The sequence below is a fragment of the Pseudomassariella vexata genome (assembly GCF_002105095.1).
Source record: "Pseudomassariella vexata strain CBS 129021 chromosome Unknown BCR38scaffold_7, whole genome shotgun sequence".
NCBI lineage: Eukaryota > Fungi > Ascomycota > Sordariomycetes > Amphisphaeriales > Pseudomassariaceae > Pseudomassariella > Pseudomassariella vexata.
Genome location: NW_024467962.1, coordinates 1,377,912 through 1,392,614, shown reverse-complemented (window position 1 = coordinate 1,392,614; position 14,703 = coordinate 1,377,912). Strand labels below are relative to the sequence as shown.

At 52.8% G+C, this 14,703-nt stretch overlaps 4 protein-coding genes across 4 annotated transcripts; 2 read left to right on the top strand and 2 right to left on the bottom strand.

Annotated features, from left to right (window-relative positions):
* Nucleotides 1-1,694: 1,694 nt before the first annotated feature.
* BCR38DRAFT_485336 (heterokaryon incompatibility protein Het-C-domain-containing protein) lies at nucleotides 1,695-4,135 on the top strand (the record flags this gene model as incomplete). Its single annotated transcript, XM_040863867.1, has 2 exons — nucleotides 1,695-3,241; nucleotides 3,292-4,135. The coding sequence occupies 2 exons, from the start codon at nucleotides 1,695-1,697 to the stop codon at nucleotides 4,133-4,135; spliced, it is 2,391 nt and encodes a 796-aa protein (XP_040715614.1).
* Nucleotides 4,136-5,042: 907 nt separating this feature from the next.
* On the bottom strand, nucleotides 5,043-7,040 carry BCR38DRAFT_457958 (phosphatase 2C-like domain-containing protein; the record flags this gene model as incomplete). Its single annotated transcript, XM_040862099.1, has 3 exons — nucleotides 5,043-5,169; nucleotides 5,231-6,241; nucleotides 6,292-7,040. The coding sequence occupies 3 exons, from the start codon at nucleotides 7,038-7,040 to the stop codon at nucleotides 5,043-5,045; spliced, it is 1,887 nt and encodes a 628-aa protein (XP_040715613.1).
* Nucleotides 7,041-7,444: 404 nt separating this feature from the next.
* On the top strand, nucleotides 7,445-8,971 carry BCR38DRAFT_209145 (uncharacterized protein). The gene is made up of 4 exons (XM_040854146.1): nucleotides 7,445-7,786; nucleotides 7,840-8,046; nucleotides 8,133-8,444; nucleotides 8,551-8,971. The coding sequence occupies exons 1-4, from the start codon at nucleotides 7,634-7,636 to the stop codon at nucleotides 8,614-8,616; spliced, it is 738 nt and encodes a 245-aa protein (XP_040715612.1). The 5' UTR covers nucleotides 7,445-7,633; the 3' UTR covers nucleotides 8,617-8,971.
* Nucleotides 8,972-12,129: 3,158 nt separating this feature from the next.
* BCR38DRAFT_392753 (armadillo-type protein) lies at nucleotides 12,130-14,344 on the bottom strand (the record flags this gene model as incomplete). The annotated part of the gene is made up of 2 exons (XM_040857585.1): nucleotides 13,334-14,344; nucleotides 12,130-13,281 (listed from the first exon to the last, which is right to left on the bottom strand). Exons 1-2 carry the CDS (start codon nucleotides 14,336-14,338, stop codon nucleotides 12,130-12,132), a joined length of 2,157 nt encoding a protein of 718 aa, XP_040715611.1. The 5' UTR covers nucleotides 14,339-14,344.
* Between the last annotated feature and the right edge of the window lie 359 nt (nucleotides 14,345-14,703).

Genomic DNA, 14,703 nt, shown 5'->3' with positions numbered 1-14,703 from the left:
GCCGATAAGTTCTGTAAGCTATGGGCTCGGCTCCACGGAATGGGCCAGCGTTGGCCCAGAGCTATGTGACAGAACGAAAGGTCTGGCGTGGGAGGACGCGGATATTAGAATGGGCAATGCGCCGTAATGCTACCATCATTTTTGATGAAGAGACGGCCCATTGTCCAGTCTTTCGAACCTCGTACGATCTCTTGATTCCGGCACCCATCCCAATGCGTCAATCCAGCTAACTGCATGACGCTAGACCCCATCATTGGTGGCAGTTAAAAATGTCTGGTCACCCGCACGCCTACCGAACGATCTCGGCCCGACAGACCATGTCTTGCTCGACCCACAGATCGTTCCATCACAGTTGTCTATTTGTCTATATACACCATGTGTACCTCTTCCACCACTATAGGCTTCCATGCCGCGATGTAGACTTGGCAGACTCGGGGGTTCAAGGTGGTGTAGATCAGGGAACACCGCGTATTCGGCACCGGGATATGAAGATTGATGCTTAGGTCTGGTGGTGTGATTCGCGCATTTGTAGATCCTGCCCTGTTGTTGGACTATGGACGGGCAGCCTTCCTCAGGGTCTAACCGTCGTGGGCACCACCCAGCTCAGATGTGTTCTTCCTCAGAACCGTATTGATGACCGGATCCCATGGGGAGAACTCTAGGCATATGTGCCGTGCCCATTAGGCTGTATTGGGGTTGAGTTGCTTAGGGGGCTTCTCTGCAAATCCATCACATTCGCCAGTTTTATTGATGAGAAACTGCTCGTCTGATTGAGACACAAAGTCTACTAGGTTAGTATATGCAGCCCAGGATCGTCATGTCGACGTTGGCTACTTCAATGTCGATTGGTCGATTGATTAATATGCTTAATGATGTTGGAATGTTTGCTACCCCTGGCTACGAAGCGCCACCCCAGGGGCTTTGGAAAAATCCCATTTGAGCGAAGCTACCTACTAATCTCCTGAATCCAATAAACGGGATTTGACTGCGGTGCAGGTCTGCTTGCATCCCATCAGCCACGAGCTTGGAACCTAGCTCCGCTCAACGCTCAACGCTCAACGCTCAACGCTCAACGCTCAACGCCCAACGCTCAACGCCCCCAACTGGACACAATGGTCGCGCTGCCGACAACATATCTACGGTCGGAAGGATCAAACCCCTTTGGGTGACGAAGGTGCGAAGAGCAACCATGGGAACGGGAGCAAGTCAGCAAGCCAGCAATACTGCGAAGAAGCAACACAGCTTGTATGGCGCAAGCATGCTCGATTGTGTCTTGGCAACTGTGGTCTCGGTGGCGGCTGCCTTACCTGGGCTGACTCTTATTCGTCACTGTTGCAAGGCGACAAGCTCAGCCTAGCTCCAATGATGACAGACGAAGGTCAACCTTCGGCTCGACCAGCAGTCACTATTACGTGGACACTTTTGGGCCATGTGGGCAGTTAGCCTGTTTTCCTCCTCAGGCTGTGCCGAATTCCGTGCACTGCCTCTCGTTGCATTCTACTCACTGCCTGACCTTGCATGCCACTTGTACCTGGGATAAAATCCACTTGTCGTGGCCCGTCGCCGTTGACTGTGACCTCATTGCGACTGCATTTCTTTCACTACCCCGCCATCCCCAAACCCCCACCAACACTATCCGTCGCCTCGCACTCGAGAGTATTCGATTTTCCCTCTGGACTGATCGCAACATCGTAATGGTAATTATGGCTTCGTCCAGATTCGGAATCGGCAGCTTCGTGCTGGTCTTGTGCATCGTTCTGGTGCTGATGCCCAGCAAAGCTGCCGCGTTTGGCGCTGGAAACATCCCCTCCATCGCCCAGGTCGAGGGCCACAACTGGCGACACGGCGACATCGAGGATGTTCTCAAGACCCTCACTTTTCTCCACGGCAAGAAATGGACAACTTTGCTAGTACAGCGCACCTATTTTGGCAACTGGCTCCGCGACTATTCTCAAGCTGTCGACGTCGGCAGCTTGAAGGGCGTCAATGCCGCTACCATCCGCATCCTCGTTTGGGTCCTTTCCTTCTTGGCCAACGGATATGCGACGGAGGAGTTCGAGGTCACCGAGGAGCGCCTCGGCGTCTACAGACCCGAAGAGCACATTGACAATCCGCTTGGTTACGCCGATGGCAAAGATGCGCGCGAGTTTGATCCAAGACTTAGAGGGCCAGTCATGCCCGTCGAGACGGAAATCGACCCGCGGACTGGAATGAAGAACTACATTGCAAACGAAAACGGAAACTGGGCCACCAGCGCCGGGTATCTCAGATTTTCTATCGCACGCAGCATCCACTATGGTCGCCTGTACACTAGTGGTTCCGGTAGAAAAGGGAACGAAGATGACTTGTGTGAAGCACTCAGATGCCTCGGACAATCACTGCATTGCATGGAGGACTTTTCTGCCCACAGCAACTACTGCGAACTGGCGCTTCGTGAGCTCGGCTATCATGAGGTTTTCCCTCACTGTGGAACCGCCTCCGAGATACGATTGAATGGCAAGCGAGTCTACCCGCTGGTCACTGGTACCTTTGGCGGCGTCGACTTCTTGCACTCCGTCCTGGGAGAAGCGAATGATCACTTCACCCAGTCCGAGGTCGATGAGATGAACGTCGCGCTGAAAAACGCCGAAATTGCGACCATGTCTGGCGGCGGCAATAGCACACGTGGTTTTGGCGGTGGTAGTGGAACAGGCGATTTCATCTCGCTGGTCGGCAAATTACCAGGCATTGGCGGCGGCTTTGCGTCCGAAGCGCGCAAATTGAAGCAAATGGCAGCGCAACAGGAGCGAGAAAACGAGATGACAACGTCGCGAGGTGATTCCACTCGAGCAAATACCAACCTCGTACCTGGTATGAGCCCGGATTTCGATCCAGTCAAAGTTGCCAAGCAGATCTATCCCATTCTAGAGTTCCGAGACAAGATTGTCAAGTCAATCAACAGGGGCATTGCCAAGATCCCAGGCTTGGAGAGCCTACTTGAGCACATTAGCGAGACGCTGACAGCTTTCGTTTTGGGGTTATTGGCACCCTTCATTCGCCCGATCATCAACCAGGTCACCAAAGTTCTCAAGGATGGATCCTCGGGTGTCATCAGCGCAAGCGCACACTCCCAGCTTGAGCCATGGAAGAACCCGAACTGCACTGATCCTACTCACTCCATGCTGAGCAAAGACCATTTTACCAACATACTCAACTCCTGCGCTGGACGAGTGGCCGCCACGATCCTTCAGTATGTTGTGCCGTAAGTTTTCCAAACCTGCAGAATCTAGAGAGGGAACTAAAAAAAAATAGTCGTATCCTATATGCGTGGGAACATACCGGCGTGCCCGTCGACGAGATCGTTAATGACGTCCTCCGTGCGTTCCACCACCCCACAATCCGGGATGAGCGCATCGAGATTCAACGTGACATGTTCAGCACTGTCAGAAAATGGGCCGATGAGTACCCCCGCCGCCACGAGCTGAATCACATACTTGGTTCTCAGAGCGTCAAGGCCGGCAAGAACCACGTCTTGGCAGGTTCAACTCACAAGGGCCACTCGCACGGCGGCGGCATATTTGACGGCGGCGTAGGCGATTTAGTGGGGCAGCTGGGCCACGGAAAACCCTCCGGATCACTTTGGAGCCAAGTTGCCACAAGAGACTTGGATGCGATGGGCGCTGGAAACCATGGAGGGGTAGGATACATGGGAGCGAGTTCCCCACAGCCCTCGCAGGCACCGATCCGGCCACCTGCTGGTACCGACTATGGTTATCAGTCGCATACTACCGGGGGTGAAGCAGACAGCTATATGCGGCACGAAGAATATTCCAACCCTCCGCCGAATCAATATTCGCAACAAGGAGGCTATGGCGGGCCTTCACCTCAACCCCAATATGCAAGCTATAGTGCACCACCACCCCAGCAGCCCGGGTATGGAGGACCACAGGGCTACGGGCCACCGCAAGGCTATGGGATACCGCCAGGTTACGGAGGCCCCCCTCAACCAGGCTATGCTCCTGCACCTCCCCAGCAAGGCTATGGAGGGCCCCCTCCTCCTCCAGGGCAGTGGGGACATCACCCACAAGGGCAGCCAGGATATCCGGGATACGGCGGACCGCCCCGAGGTGATTATTCGGGTGGATATCAATACTAGGTTGAGACCAGGACTAGTGATGAATGATGAATTGTACGGAATAGATGACGATTGGGGTGGCTGTGGAGTGATGGCGAGGACGAGCGGTTTGTTCTGCGGGCGTTTATCCTAACAGAAGGGCACATGCGATGATTGGGCTGGATGGACGGAAAAGGGAGGAGGAACTTGGCCTCGGATTGACCTCTAATGACTTGCCGCTGCCGCAAGGTTTCAAAACCTAGGAGTATAATTGAGCAATTCTTATGGCCTTAGGTTCGTTTGTAACCCTTCCTACCGTCTTGGCGTCATATGGTTGGGTTATGCGCCAATTGGTGCAAAGATGTTGTGTACAGGGATGCCGGGTCATTGCCAACTCTCGAGCCCTCCATCGAGATCAGTTTCGAAAAATAAAAATGACTTATGACTTAGTTGATGTTTGTATATAACTACTTGCATCGTAGCCATCATCGCAGCCATAATCAATCGATTGTCCTCGGATTATGCGGGCATCACAGACAGATGGACACGCAGGCGTGGCTTCAGTAAAAGGGAAACTTGAGACTTGGAAATGGTATTTAATTGTCGACAAATTCAATGCATGTCCGTTTCAAAACGCCCCTAAGCAACATTTTGTGTCGAGCACATGCTCCCCATTTCGCCACCGAGTACGTTTCCCCAGCATGTTTGGGGAAAATGTGCCCTACCAGAAGCCCATGCCACCACCAGAAGCAAGGCGCAATGTAATGCAGATGATTCTATTCACAGTAGTGAATCATGGGAATACTTTATGCAAGATGAATGCCTAATTCTACAGTGCCGCTATGCTGTAGCTGACGAGGTGAGGTTTAACAGGCGGTAGTTTGCCTGAGTTTGGTTGAGTGTATTATGTATGGAGCTTAGGAGATGGGTCAGTGGGTCATCAACGGGCCTATAGTTTGGCCTTGATAGCGGACTTGGGTGGGCTCGTCGCTTCTTGGTTGACGAGTACGTCACCGGCCTTGTCGTCGGTCTTTTGACCGTTGCCAAAGAAGATAACCTGGACTGTGAGATCATCACTGAGTGAAACGTTAGTCAAATATCCTTCGTGTAGTTGGACCAGACAAAGTGTGAACTTACCGATACCGTCTCGAAAACGGCGAAACGAGAGTGAGCAATGCGCAAACTTGCTCCTCATTCTTGCCACCCAGTGCGTTGCGGATGAGATGGGTCGCAACATTCTTGTCCTTAACGACGAATCGGTCCTTCTCGTCCGGTGAGATGCCCCATTGCCGTAATCGAATGGGCGTCTTCTGGCCATCATTGCCGCCAGCTTTCCCGGCCACAACTGGGAGGTCCGGCGATGAGCCAAAGATCTTGGACCAAACGGAGCTGAGTTGAGAATTTGACGGCTCCATGGCTTGAGTCTCGATCCACTTGCCGACGAGACCAACCACTTCGTCATTCGTCAACATTTCCCACAGCCCGTCGGTGGCCATGACGACGAAATCTCCCTTCTCGGGCTGAATCTTGGTCGTCGTCACAACCGGCTCAGCCGTCACGTAAGGAGGAGTCTTCAAGTACGGCGAGTAGCTCCGTCCAAAGAAAGATGACCGCAAACGATCCGACACTTCTCTGGACCACTTATAACTCGCGTCTCCGAAGGCGCGCGTGGGCTCCAATCCACCGAGGACTCTGCCGTTGTGCACAACTCGAGCCTCTCCGGGATGGGCCTTTCGCATCCGAGCCTCTTCGTTGGGATTGCTGCCTGTCTGGTCCTCAGACAAGGCCGTGGCTGTCCACTTTCCCGAGTCCGAGCGTCTGCCAAGAACAGCTCGCGAGTCACCAGTGCATGCCACGCGCAATGTCTTGGAGTTGCTATCGTAGAATGAAAGGAGGGCGCAGGATCCCGAGAGTGCAGGACCTAGGAGTTCAGCGGCGACTCGCTTGGAGTTGGACTTCAAAACCTTCTCCACGCTCTCGTGGACAATCTCATGGTCCAGCCGGGTGAAGCCAGCCTTGATCGCGGCATCGATGGCCTCTGATGACGGGGAAGCACCGAGGCTACTGGCAGCCTTATACGTCGTGTTAAGTTCTCGGGCAACAAAGCTAATTAGTGTTTGCCGCAGTTTGGCAGAGGTGGTCCATCCGCTGTAACATGGTCAGTAGGCACAAGCACTTGCGCTTTCAATGAGACGTACGCATGCCCATCGAACACACCCCAAAACATCCAATCATTGCTTCCTGGCTCGGCCTTGTCAGCCGAGGGCATAGTAACCTCCACGATCTTCTCGGCATGGTCATCTTCGATCGGGTTATTACTCGCGAGCTGCACCACATCGTAACGTAGAACCCCATGCCCTCTGTTGATCATGAAAGACGCCTCATTTTCGCGCAACGCCTCGGTTGCCTGATCCGGTGTCAACATCTCCAGCACGTTGCCTCCGCTACCATCTGCAGTCTTGGCGATCGGGCCCTCGCCTACGAAGGTCCCAGTGTGTAATTCGTCGGCCGAAACGATGAGGACGTTGCGGGTCGGCGCGGCATTACTGCTGGGGAGGTTGGCACCGGTCGAGTAGGGCTGCAAGAAGGATTGGTCGGTCACGTCCCCCTTGTAGCCATACCATGCGCCGTAGCCAACGAGGCCAGAAACCAAAGCGACAGAGACCCTACGGAAGTACATGGATGATCGAAGCGGTTCGCCTAACACATGCTGATGTTGCTGCTGCTGCTGCTGCTTTCGAGTATTGGAGGAAACGGACTGCCTTGAGGCCAGGGAAGAGGACGTGGTAAGAGATCGCACACCACCACCCAATCGGGTGCTAACACTGGTGGTCCTGTTGTGCAGATGCAGGAGGACACCGGCGCGTCTCGGGCGGCTGGCACGAGAAAAGCCCCGGACAGTGCTATGACAAGTCGTCCGAAGGGCTCCCACGGCTGCAAGACGCATTGGGTCCAAGGGGAGGCGTATTGGGCCCTGGGTGGTGAGGTCCGAAACGTGGACAAGGAACCTGGATGCTCAAGTCAAGAAGAAGCGATGTGTAAGGTCCAAGGGACGGGCGCAGACGGGCGGAGGGTGACCAATTGAGAATGCGGAGTCGGTTGGCAGTTGCAGGTAGAGCTACCAAGTGGGTATGGAAAGCTCCGTGAGCTTTGGGGCACTTGCGCACTGGAGCAGACGCCAAGGCAGCCAAAGCCCAATACCTGGCCTCCATCCAGACTAACTTAGGCAGGCGCACATACCATCATCCAGTGAAGCGCCCACTTTCCCCAACCCCTCCATCTGCCTTTTGCGAGGTTCATAATTCCGATAGGAGCATAACGCCCGATAGTCTGGTATCCATCTATCATGAAGCCTCGGTTAAACTAGTATACTGGCATCCCACTCATCATGCTGGCGCGTCCGGATGACCTTGACGGAATGGCGTCCGTCCTTGACTCTGACAAGGACATCCAGGACAGCGACGAGGACGATCAGGGACCCAGTTACCGATATTCAACCTTGGTGCATACCTGGCATCTCAGACAGAGCAAGGCTACGCCATGGATGGTAATGACGATGACGAGACTCTACCTGTGGTTATCAAGCCTGCACCTCCCGCCATGCGGGCCAAGGTCGCCCTGGCTGCCAAAAACCCGGATGTCAAGCTCAAGGCCTTCGACGCCTACCCGTGGGCCAAGGATATAAATTTCCAGGTAAGTAGTCATCTTTCTCAACTCCGCAATGAGCTTGACTGACACCATCACAGGCCCTCCTCAAGCACAAACTGTTCACTGATCCGCTTCCGAATGCGATGGAGACTGGACTGCGATGCCGCATCATTCTGTACCGAAAGTTCCTCGGGGTCGAGATCAGTCTGCATGAGTACTTGTCCTACCGCTGCGCTCAGAATCGCACCCACCCTGCGGTAAAGATCATCCCTGATTCCGTGGTCGAGGCGGAGCGTCTCGCTGAGGTACGTCTGCCATGATGTCTTGTCTCAAGGCTTAAATTCTACATCTCATTGCTTTACTCGTTCCAGCCTCTGACCAGCCATCACAGCCCGATGAGAAGAAGCGCCAGTTCGCTCAGCTGGCGAAAGGCTGCCCGGAGGCCTCTTCTCATGACGAGGATTCAATTACCAGCCTTGCTGGCAAGATCCCGCAGTGGCAGAAAACCACCGTTGCCGCCAGCATCCCGCAGTGGCAGGCCGCTGCTCCCAAGGCAGCCCTCTACGTCGACAAGAGCGCTGTCGCAGGAGGCTCGGACAAGGAACCTTACCCCAAGAAGTTCGAGGAGATCATCGAGCACATCCAGACTGGAAAGCCGATTGAGGGTATCCGACAGATCCCTGACACCGTCATTGAGAATTCTGTAAGTCGCTGCCATTTCACGTCAACCCCAGCACCCTGACTTCACACTTGATATGATGACCCCTATTTTCTATTTGTGAGTTGAAGTCAAACTAACCGACTCCCAGTCCTCCACGTGGATCGTCCACACCGCTCCTCCCAAGCCCTGGGAGAAGAAGAAGAAGCCTGCCTAACCTCGTCCTGAAGCTGCGTTGTATCGAATGGCCTGTGGCAATTCATTCGGCACGGGTTCGCACTTCTAGAAACACGGTGTTGTCGGATCACGCTGCCTTCGAATGCCGCGCGCAGGGTTTCTATCATTGCACCATTATCAAGAATTATGTTAGACATGTTTCGGCTTCACACTCATCCCAGCAGGGAGTTTAGCTACAGTTGTACGTAAGCTTTAGTAGGGACATCACTTAGCCACCGAGCCCCGAGGCCATTCACATAGGATAGCATGCCGCGGCGCGGTGTTCAGGGTATTCAGCTCATTTGAGAGCTCTCTGAATTGATTCAGGTCGCAATATGCGATTGCGTTGTGTTCTGACAAAATGTGCTTTGACATGTTGGTTTCCATGGCCCCATAGCCTGCGAGATGGGTTGATGTTGACCTAAAATGTGTTGCTGGACAGCCCCATACGAGTGTGAACAACCAGTAACGTAGTCCACGGTCCAATTGCACACTTTGACAGACCTTATACGACAATGTATAAGTTAATTCAACCACAACGCCTATCATCAATTGAGACTACTCAGAATCGTTATCTTCAGACGTCTCTACATCATTTCCACAAGTGCGCGCATTATGTCCGGGCTCGCCGCAGATTCTACAGCGCCGTACACGCGCAATTCGCCGCCTCGTACGACCACCAATTTGACGAAATTCGTCATGTAACTGCCCATCAACCTCTCGTTGAGACTGTAGGTCCTGTCTAGCTTGTATACGAAGTGACCCTCCACTCTGTAGCTGTTTTTTCTTCGCACGGCGACGTCGACTTAAGGTCTCATTTGCCTTTCGAAGTGATTCGACCTCGCCTTCTAAAAGGGCAAGCCGATGCATAACCTTCGTTGTACCTCCCGCAATCTGATCTATTCCAGCAAAAATTGACGTTGGTGAGCTATTTTGATGTCGTACAATCCTATTTTTCACATAATCGCTTTGTGATTGGGCTTCGGTTGGGTTGTTCGGAGTCTTTGATTCCCAAGGGACGGGGAGACCAGCCGAGCTACCCGGAGGTGTTGGCGTATGTAATTTCACATCGAGCTGTGATATGACATAATCTGCATTGTACGGAACTATCCCTACCCCTCGGAAACCTCCTTGGATATTTGAAACCGTGAAAGTTGCGTTGTACGCGTTTAAAAACGCCGGTAAAAAGTCTTCTTTCGAGATATGACTTATATGTGCTCGCATGAGATCTTCGATTTCTTTTCCGTACGCTCTTTTAACCCGCGAAAACAACCAACATCAAGAGGCTGGAGCTTATGCGACGAATGAGGAGGCATACAAAGCGTGACGATATTGTTAGCTTTGCAATATACCTCGAAATCGGTCGAGTGATGGCTTTCGTGACCGTCGAGGATCAATAGGCGATGAGTACCTTTCGTACGAGACTTGGTGTGATGATCGAAGTGTTTTATCCAATCTTCGCCTCTCTCGTTCGTAGTCCAGCCATTTTTAGTAACTGCGATAACCCAATCAGGCGGTAATGGGCTGTTTTCGTACCATGACGAGAGGTGGGTTTTGCCGGCGAAAATGATGTACGGAGGGAGGGCATAACCGGACGACCCAACGCCTTGAATAACTGTAACCCATTCCCGATTTCCTTGCTGGGCTGCTCTAGTCCTTCCGCGCCGATCAGAAGTCGTCACGACCATTTCGGACGAGATTTGGCCCATCACAAAACCGGTCTCGTCGAAGTTGTAGATATCCTCCTCCTGGATCGCGTATTTCGCAATTGTATTCCGTACCAGGTCAAACCACGCGCGATACGCGTCGGGGTCTTCGCAGAGGACTCTCTGATAGTCGATCCTTCGATTTAAACGCGTCCGGAGGTCTGGTTGTCGTCTTACGAAGCTCGAGGCCCAGTTGACGCCGACGCGTCCCGCGTCGCGACTTCGAAGTAATCGGTTGGCCATATCTTCAACACCACTCAATCGGGGAGGAAATGCTCGCGAATCTAGGTCGGTTACATGTCGTACAATTGCCTCTTCTTCGGAAGGAGTCAACTTTTGCGTTGGCGATCGCGTAATCGCTCGAGCGGTTTTACCGTCGCGTCGATACGCAAGGGTTCTAAAAGGTACGTTATAGATCTGACCAGCGCGACGTACACTTAATTTTGGATCAGATTGAAGCGCATGTAATGCTAGAATCATATCACTTTCATTCCAAGAACCAACCATAGTTATGTGGTGAAAAACCGCAGGTCAAAGTGGTAGCGTACGAAAATCTGCCGAGGTGTGCAATTGGACCGTGGACTACGTTAAAACAAATCCAGTAATGCTAATATACTCCGAGTGATGATCCGTAAATGAAGCTTGTAGGCTGATTAGTAATAGACACGTGAATAAACCATGTCCCAGCGCACATCGTGTAAGCTCAGTGATTCTGAACAAACGCATCCTGGTTTGGCGCTGCGCTGCTATTGTTACGTCTCCAAGCAGCGACTCAAGTATAGATGGCGAAAGCTGCGTTTTTTGGATTGTCACCAGAGACTCTCGGCGCACAAATCACATCAAGAACAGAGCGATTTGGGAGTAGTAAATCTACGCAACTCATTGATTGGGTGGCTAACTGCAATAGAACTGATCTTTCACACTAGTGTACAAGCAGAGGCAGGCATATGTAAGACTTCCCTCCAACCGCAAGAAAAGCACGCAAGAACCATAATAAAACATTCTGATAACGTCTCTCTTCACTTCCTGTCTCTCCAGTTTTTGTGTGTATTTTTTGGTGGGTTTTTTTCCGTAATGGTAAGCCGAAACCATTCATACAAAGCCTTGCTTCCCAAAGCAAGTATCTATGACCTGCATTTTCCTCCACGAAATCGATCCATGAACGATCCATGCAGGTTTTCCTTTGCTCGACCGATCCATGCAACTATATTGAAATACGGTATGAGAATGAAAGATGGAAAAGGACAATGCAAACCGTGGGTGAAAGAGGTGATGTGAGGTAGGCCGCATCGTAGAAAGGGTAAGGCGTCGAAGATTAAAGAGTTGGTTCGTCCACCGCTCATCCAAGTTTGGCAGACCGTGTTGGAATTACGCGAGGAATGGTCGATAGACTCGCCAAACGCTTCAACTTCATATCGCAAAATCCATAACTATGATTTGTCCAAGGCACCTCTGGCAAGGCAGTAGCCTGCTGAGGGGTAGGATGCGTAGACGTATGATTCCATAAATGATTTGCGCGAGATGTTCATATGTCGGCGGTTCTATACGCGATGAGATGCTGTGCTGGTGGTGAGGGTGACGAAGAAAAGTAAAAAGAAACGCAAACGCCGTGTAATGCACAGAGTTATGTACAATGATCGCAGGCCTCAACGCGAGGTCGTTCCCCGCGCGTAGACCTTTGGAATCTCGTGAGCCGCTGATGGGCTCTATCAGTTGTAATGACAAACCGGCCAGCCGTGATTCATCAGAGTCCGAATCAAACGAATCTGAACTTGAACATGGAAGCCAGACACTGGTAGGTGGTTCCACTACTGGTAGGAACGGCCGTAACGAGGACCGGCAGGAAGGCGTCCCATGTGGGTACCGATTGCAGGACCAGGTCGAGTGGCGACGGCGGGGTTAGTGCAAAGCAGCCCAACCTTGGATCCAAACTTGGAACCACGAAGCGAGACCGTGTGCTTGCGAATGTGTGCCGCAACGACCTCCCGGTGCTGCGGGTTGGCATTGTTCAAGATCCACTGGATCAAATAATTGCCGTATTGATCGCTGGCAATGTTGATGAGAGGGATTCTCGGACGGTCCATGCGACCTTCGCAGACACGGTCGAGGTAGCGGCCCAGGAACTCGCCACCTCCAATCTTGAGGCATTTCTTAACTACCTTGGAGGCGTACTGATCCATACTGTACTCCGCCGCAAAGCGAATGACGTGGTCAATGGCTCGGCTTCGATCCGCAGGGGCGCCGTGCTCGCAGACATGCTGAATGCACCAGTTGCCGAATTGGCCATGGGCGACGATGTCGATGTTGGCAAGCACTTCCTCGATACAAGGTCTCTTGTCCTCCTCGAGACAGTTCTCGAAAATGTTCTGGACAACCAAGCTGCCGGTTTCGCCGAGCGCAACTTCGTGCCACATGCCACGCAGAGCCTCGTTCACGTACTTCATGATTTGCGGCGGGGACTCGGTCCATCGCAGCTCAAACAGCTTCTGCCAGACGTGGCAAGCGTAACGATGAATAACCGTCTCCGGAATACGTCGCAGAAGTTCGTGGACCATGATGGCCTTGTAGTCCTCAGGCACAGAGTCGAATGCCTTCTGGACCACATGGCATCCGAAAGGGTCCATAGATAGGCTGAGAGTGTTACCTCGAATGGCCTTAGCAATCTTGATGACCTGCTCAGGGGTTCCGTGCTCGAAGCATCGCTGAACCAAGAAGTTGCCGAATCGATTGACCATCAAGGGATGCGCTTGCAGGACAATGGCCTCCACAATCTCGTACTTTTGGTCTGGTGTACCAACCTTGAGCTTCTGTTGAAGAAAGATCGATGCTTGCTGGTCATTGTTGCAGACGATCTTGTCGACGATGTACTTCCAGTTGCAGTTGACATTGCGGTCCAACAAACGACGGTAGTTCAGAGGCTCGGTGGTGGGTAGATATGTCTGACCCTCGCCCGACATGTGCTATGAAGATGACCAGGATTAGTGCTTTTTCTGGTCAACCAACATCTCAAACCCAGTAACTTACCTCATTCTTCCATGGACCGCTTCCCGAAGTCGAGGTGAACTCGCTTGCCAGGGGTGACAGAGGAGTTCCGATCGGAGACGGCTGGTGGGAGGAGTATGGTCCCATTCCCATTGAATAGTGGCCGGGTGCCGCCAAGCTGCCATTACCTCCATCAAACTGGACTGGATTGTAGTTGTTGTAGCCTCCACTGTATGGAGGATGGTGACCAAAAGCGGGATGACCGTATCTGCTGTCGTTGTTGTACCGACCACCTCGTCGGTTGGGTGCTCGAATCGTCATGTCGTAATCTGGAGTCAGACGCTCACTCTTGTAGCCATCCGAGGCAGCGTAAGGGATGCTGGGATCCGCATACCTACCGCGGCCTCCCCAAGAGGTTGGACCTTGAGGAACATCCGGCGCAGGAAGGCCAGCCGGAGGGAAGGAGGTCTGAGGTCCCTTTCCGTTGTCCCAAATGTTTCGAGCGCGGTTGAATCCTGATGCTGACAACGCCTCGCTAGTGTCGGAACGAGAGTCATCATACCAATTATTGCCTGGGTCTCGGGGTGCAGAACGACTCCCACCATTGAACAAACCAGGAATTCTAGGTGGACCCTGGTCAGACTGATATCCGACCTCGAACTCGCTCTTAGGCTGGTGGGTCTGGGACATCTCCTCCAGACGAGAGATCTTGTTCTGGGCTTGAGCCAGTTCCAGCTTCAGACGAAGAACTTCGTCATTGCTGACTTGGCCATCGTTGACTGCGGCACTGGCAGGGCGAGTGGTCGGGGCAGTAGTACCGAAAGTCTCGGTTGCCGGCGTGATAGGCATCGAGGCACTAGATGAATTGTGCTCCATGGCTGCGGCACGATAGACACCTCCATCCTCGGACGACTTGAAAGCCTCGTTTTGCTTGTTAAGCACAGCCTGCTGCTCGGAAAGCTTGGCAAGGAGCTTGTCCATGGGGTTGGAGTCCGACAGGGCAGAGGCGGTGGAAGGCTCGTGGTTAAGCTTCATCTTCTGTTACCAAGGACTGTCAGTTTTTGAAGCTTCAACGACACAAGGGGAACGCGCTTGCCTTAGGTGGATAGCTCTGATTGACCAGGGAAGCCGTTGAAAGAGCAGTCGACGATCGCTTGAAGGATGACGGTCCGTCCGAGCCCTGTGTCGCGAAATTAGTTACCGGAGTCAGGGCGGCGAGGAAAATGTTTCCTGCATCCAATCATATGCATCCTCCATCTCTCAAAGTGCAAGCCCGAGTACGGCTTCCAAGGTGACGAATATTTTTGGAGGTGACCGTGGTGAGGAATTGCGGGCATTGGATGATCAGAGAAGGGATGGAAGCCTTGTGACTTACATTCGTGGGGGAGGAAGCCTCCTTG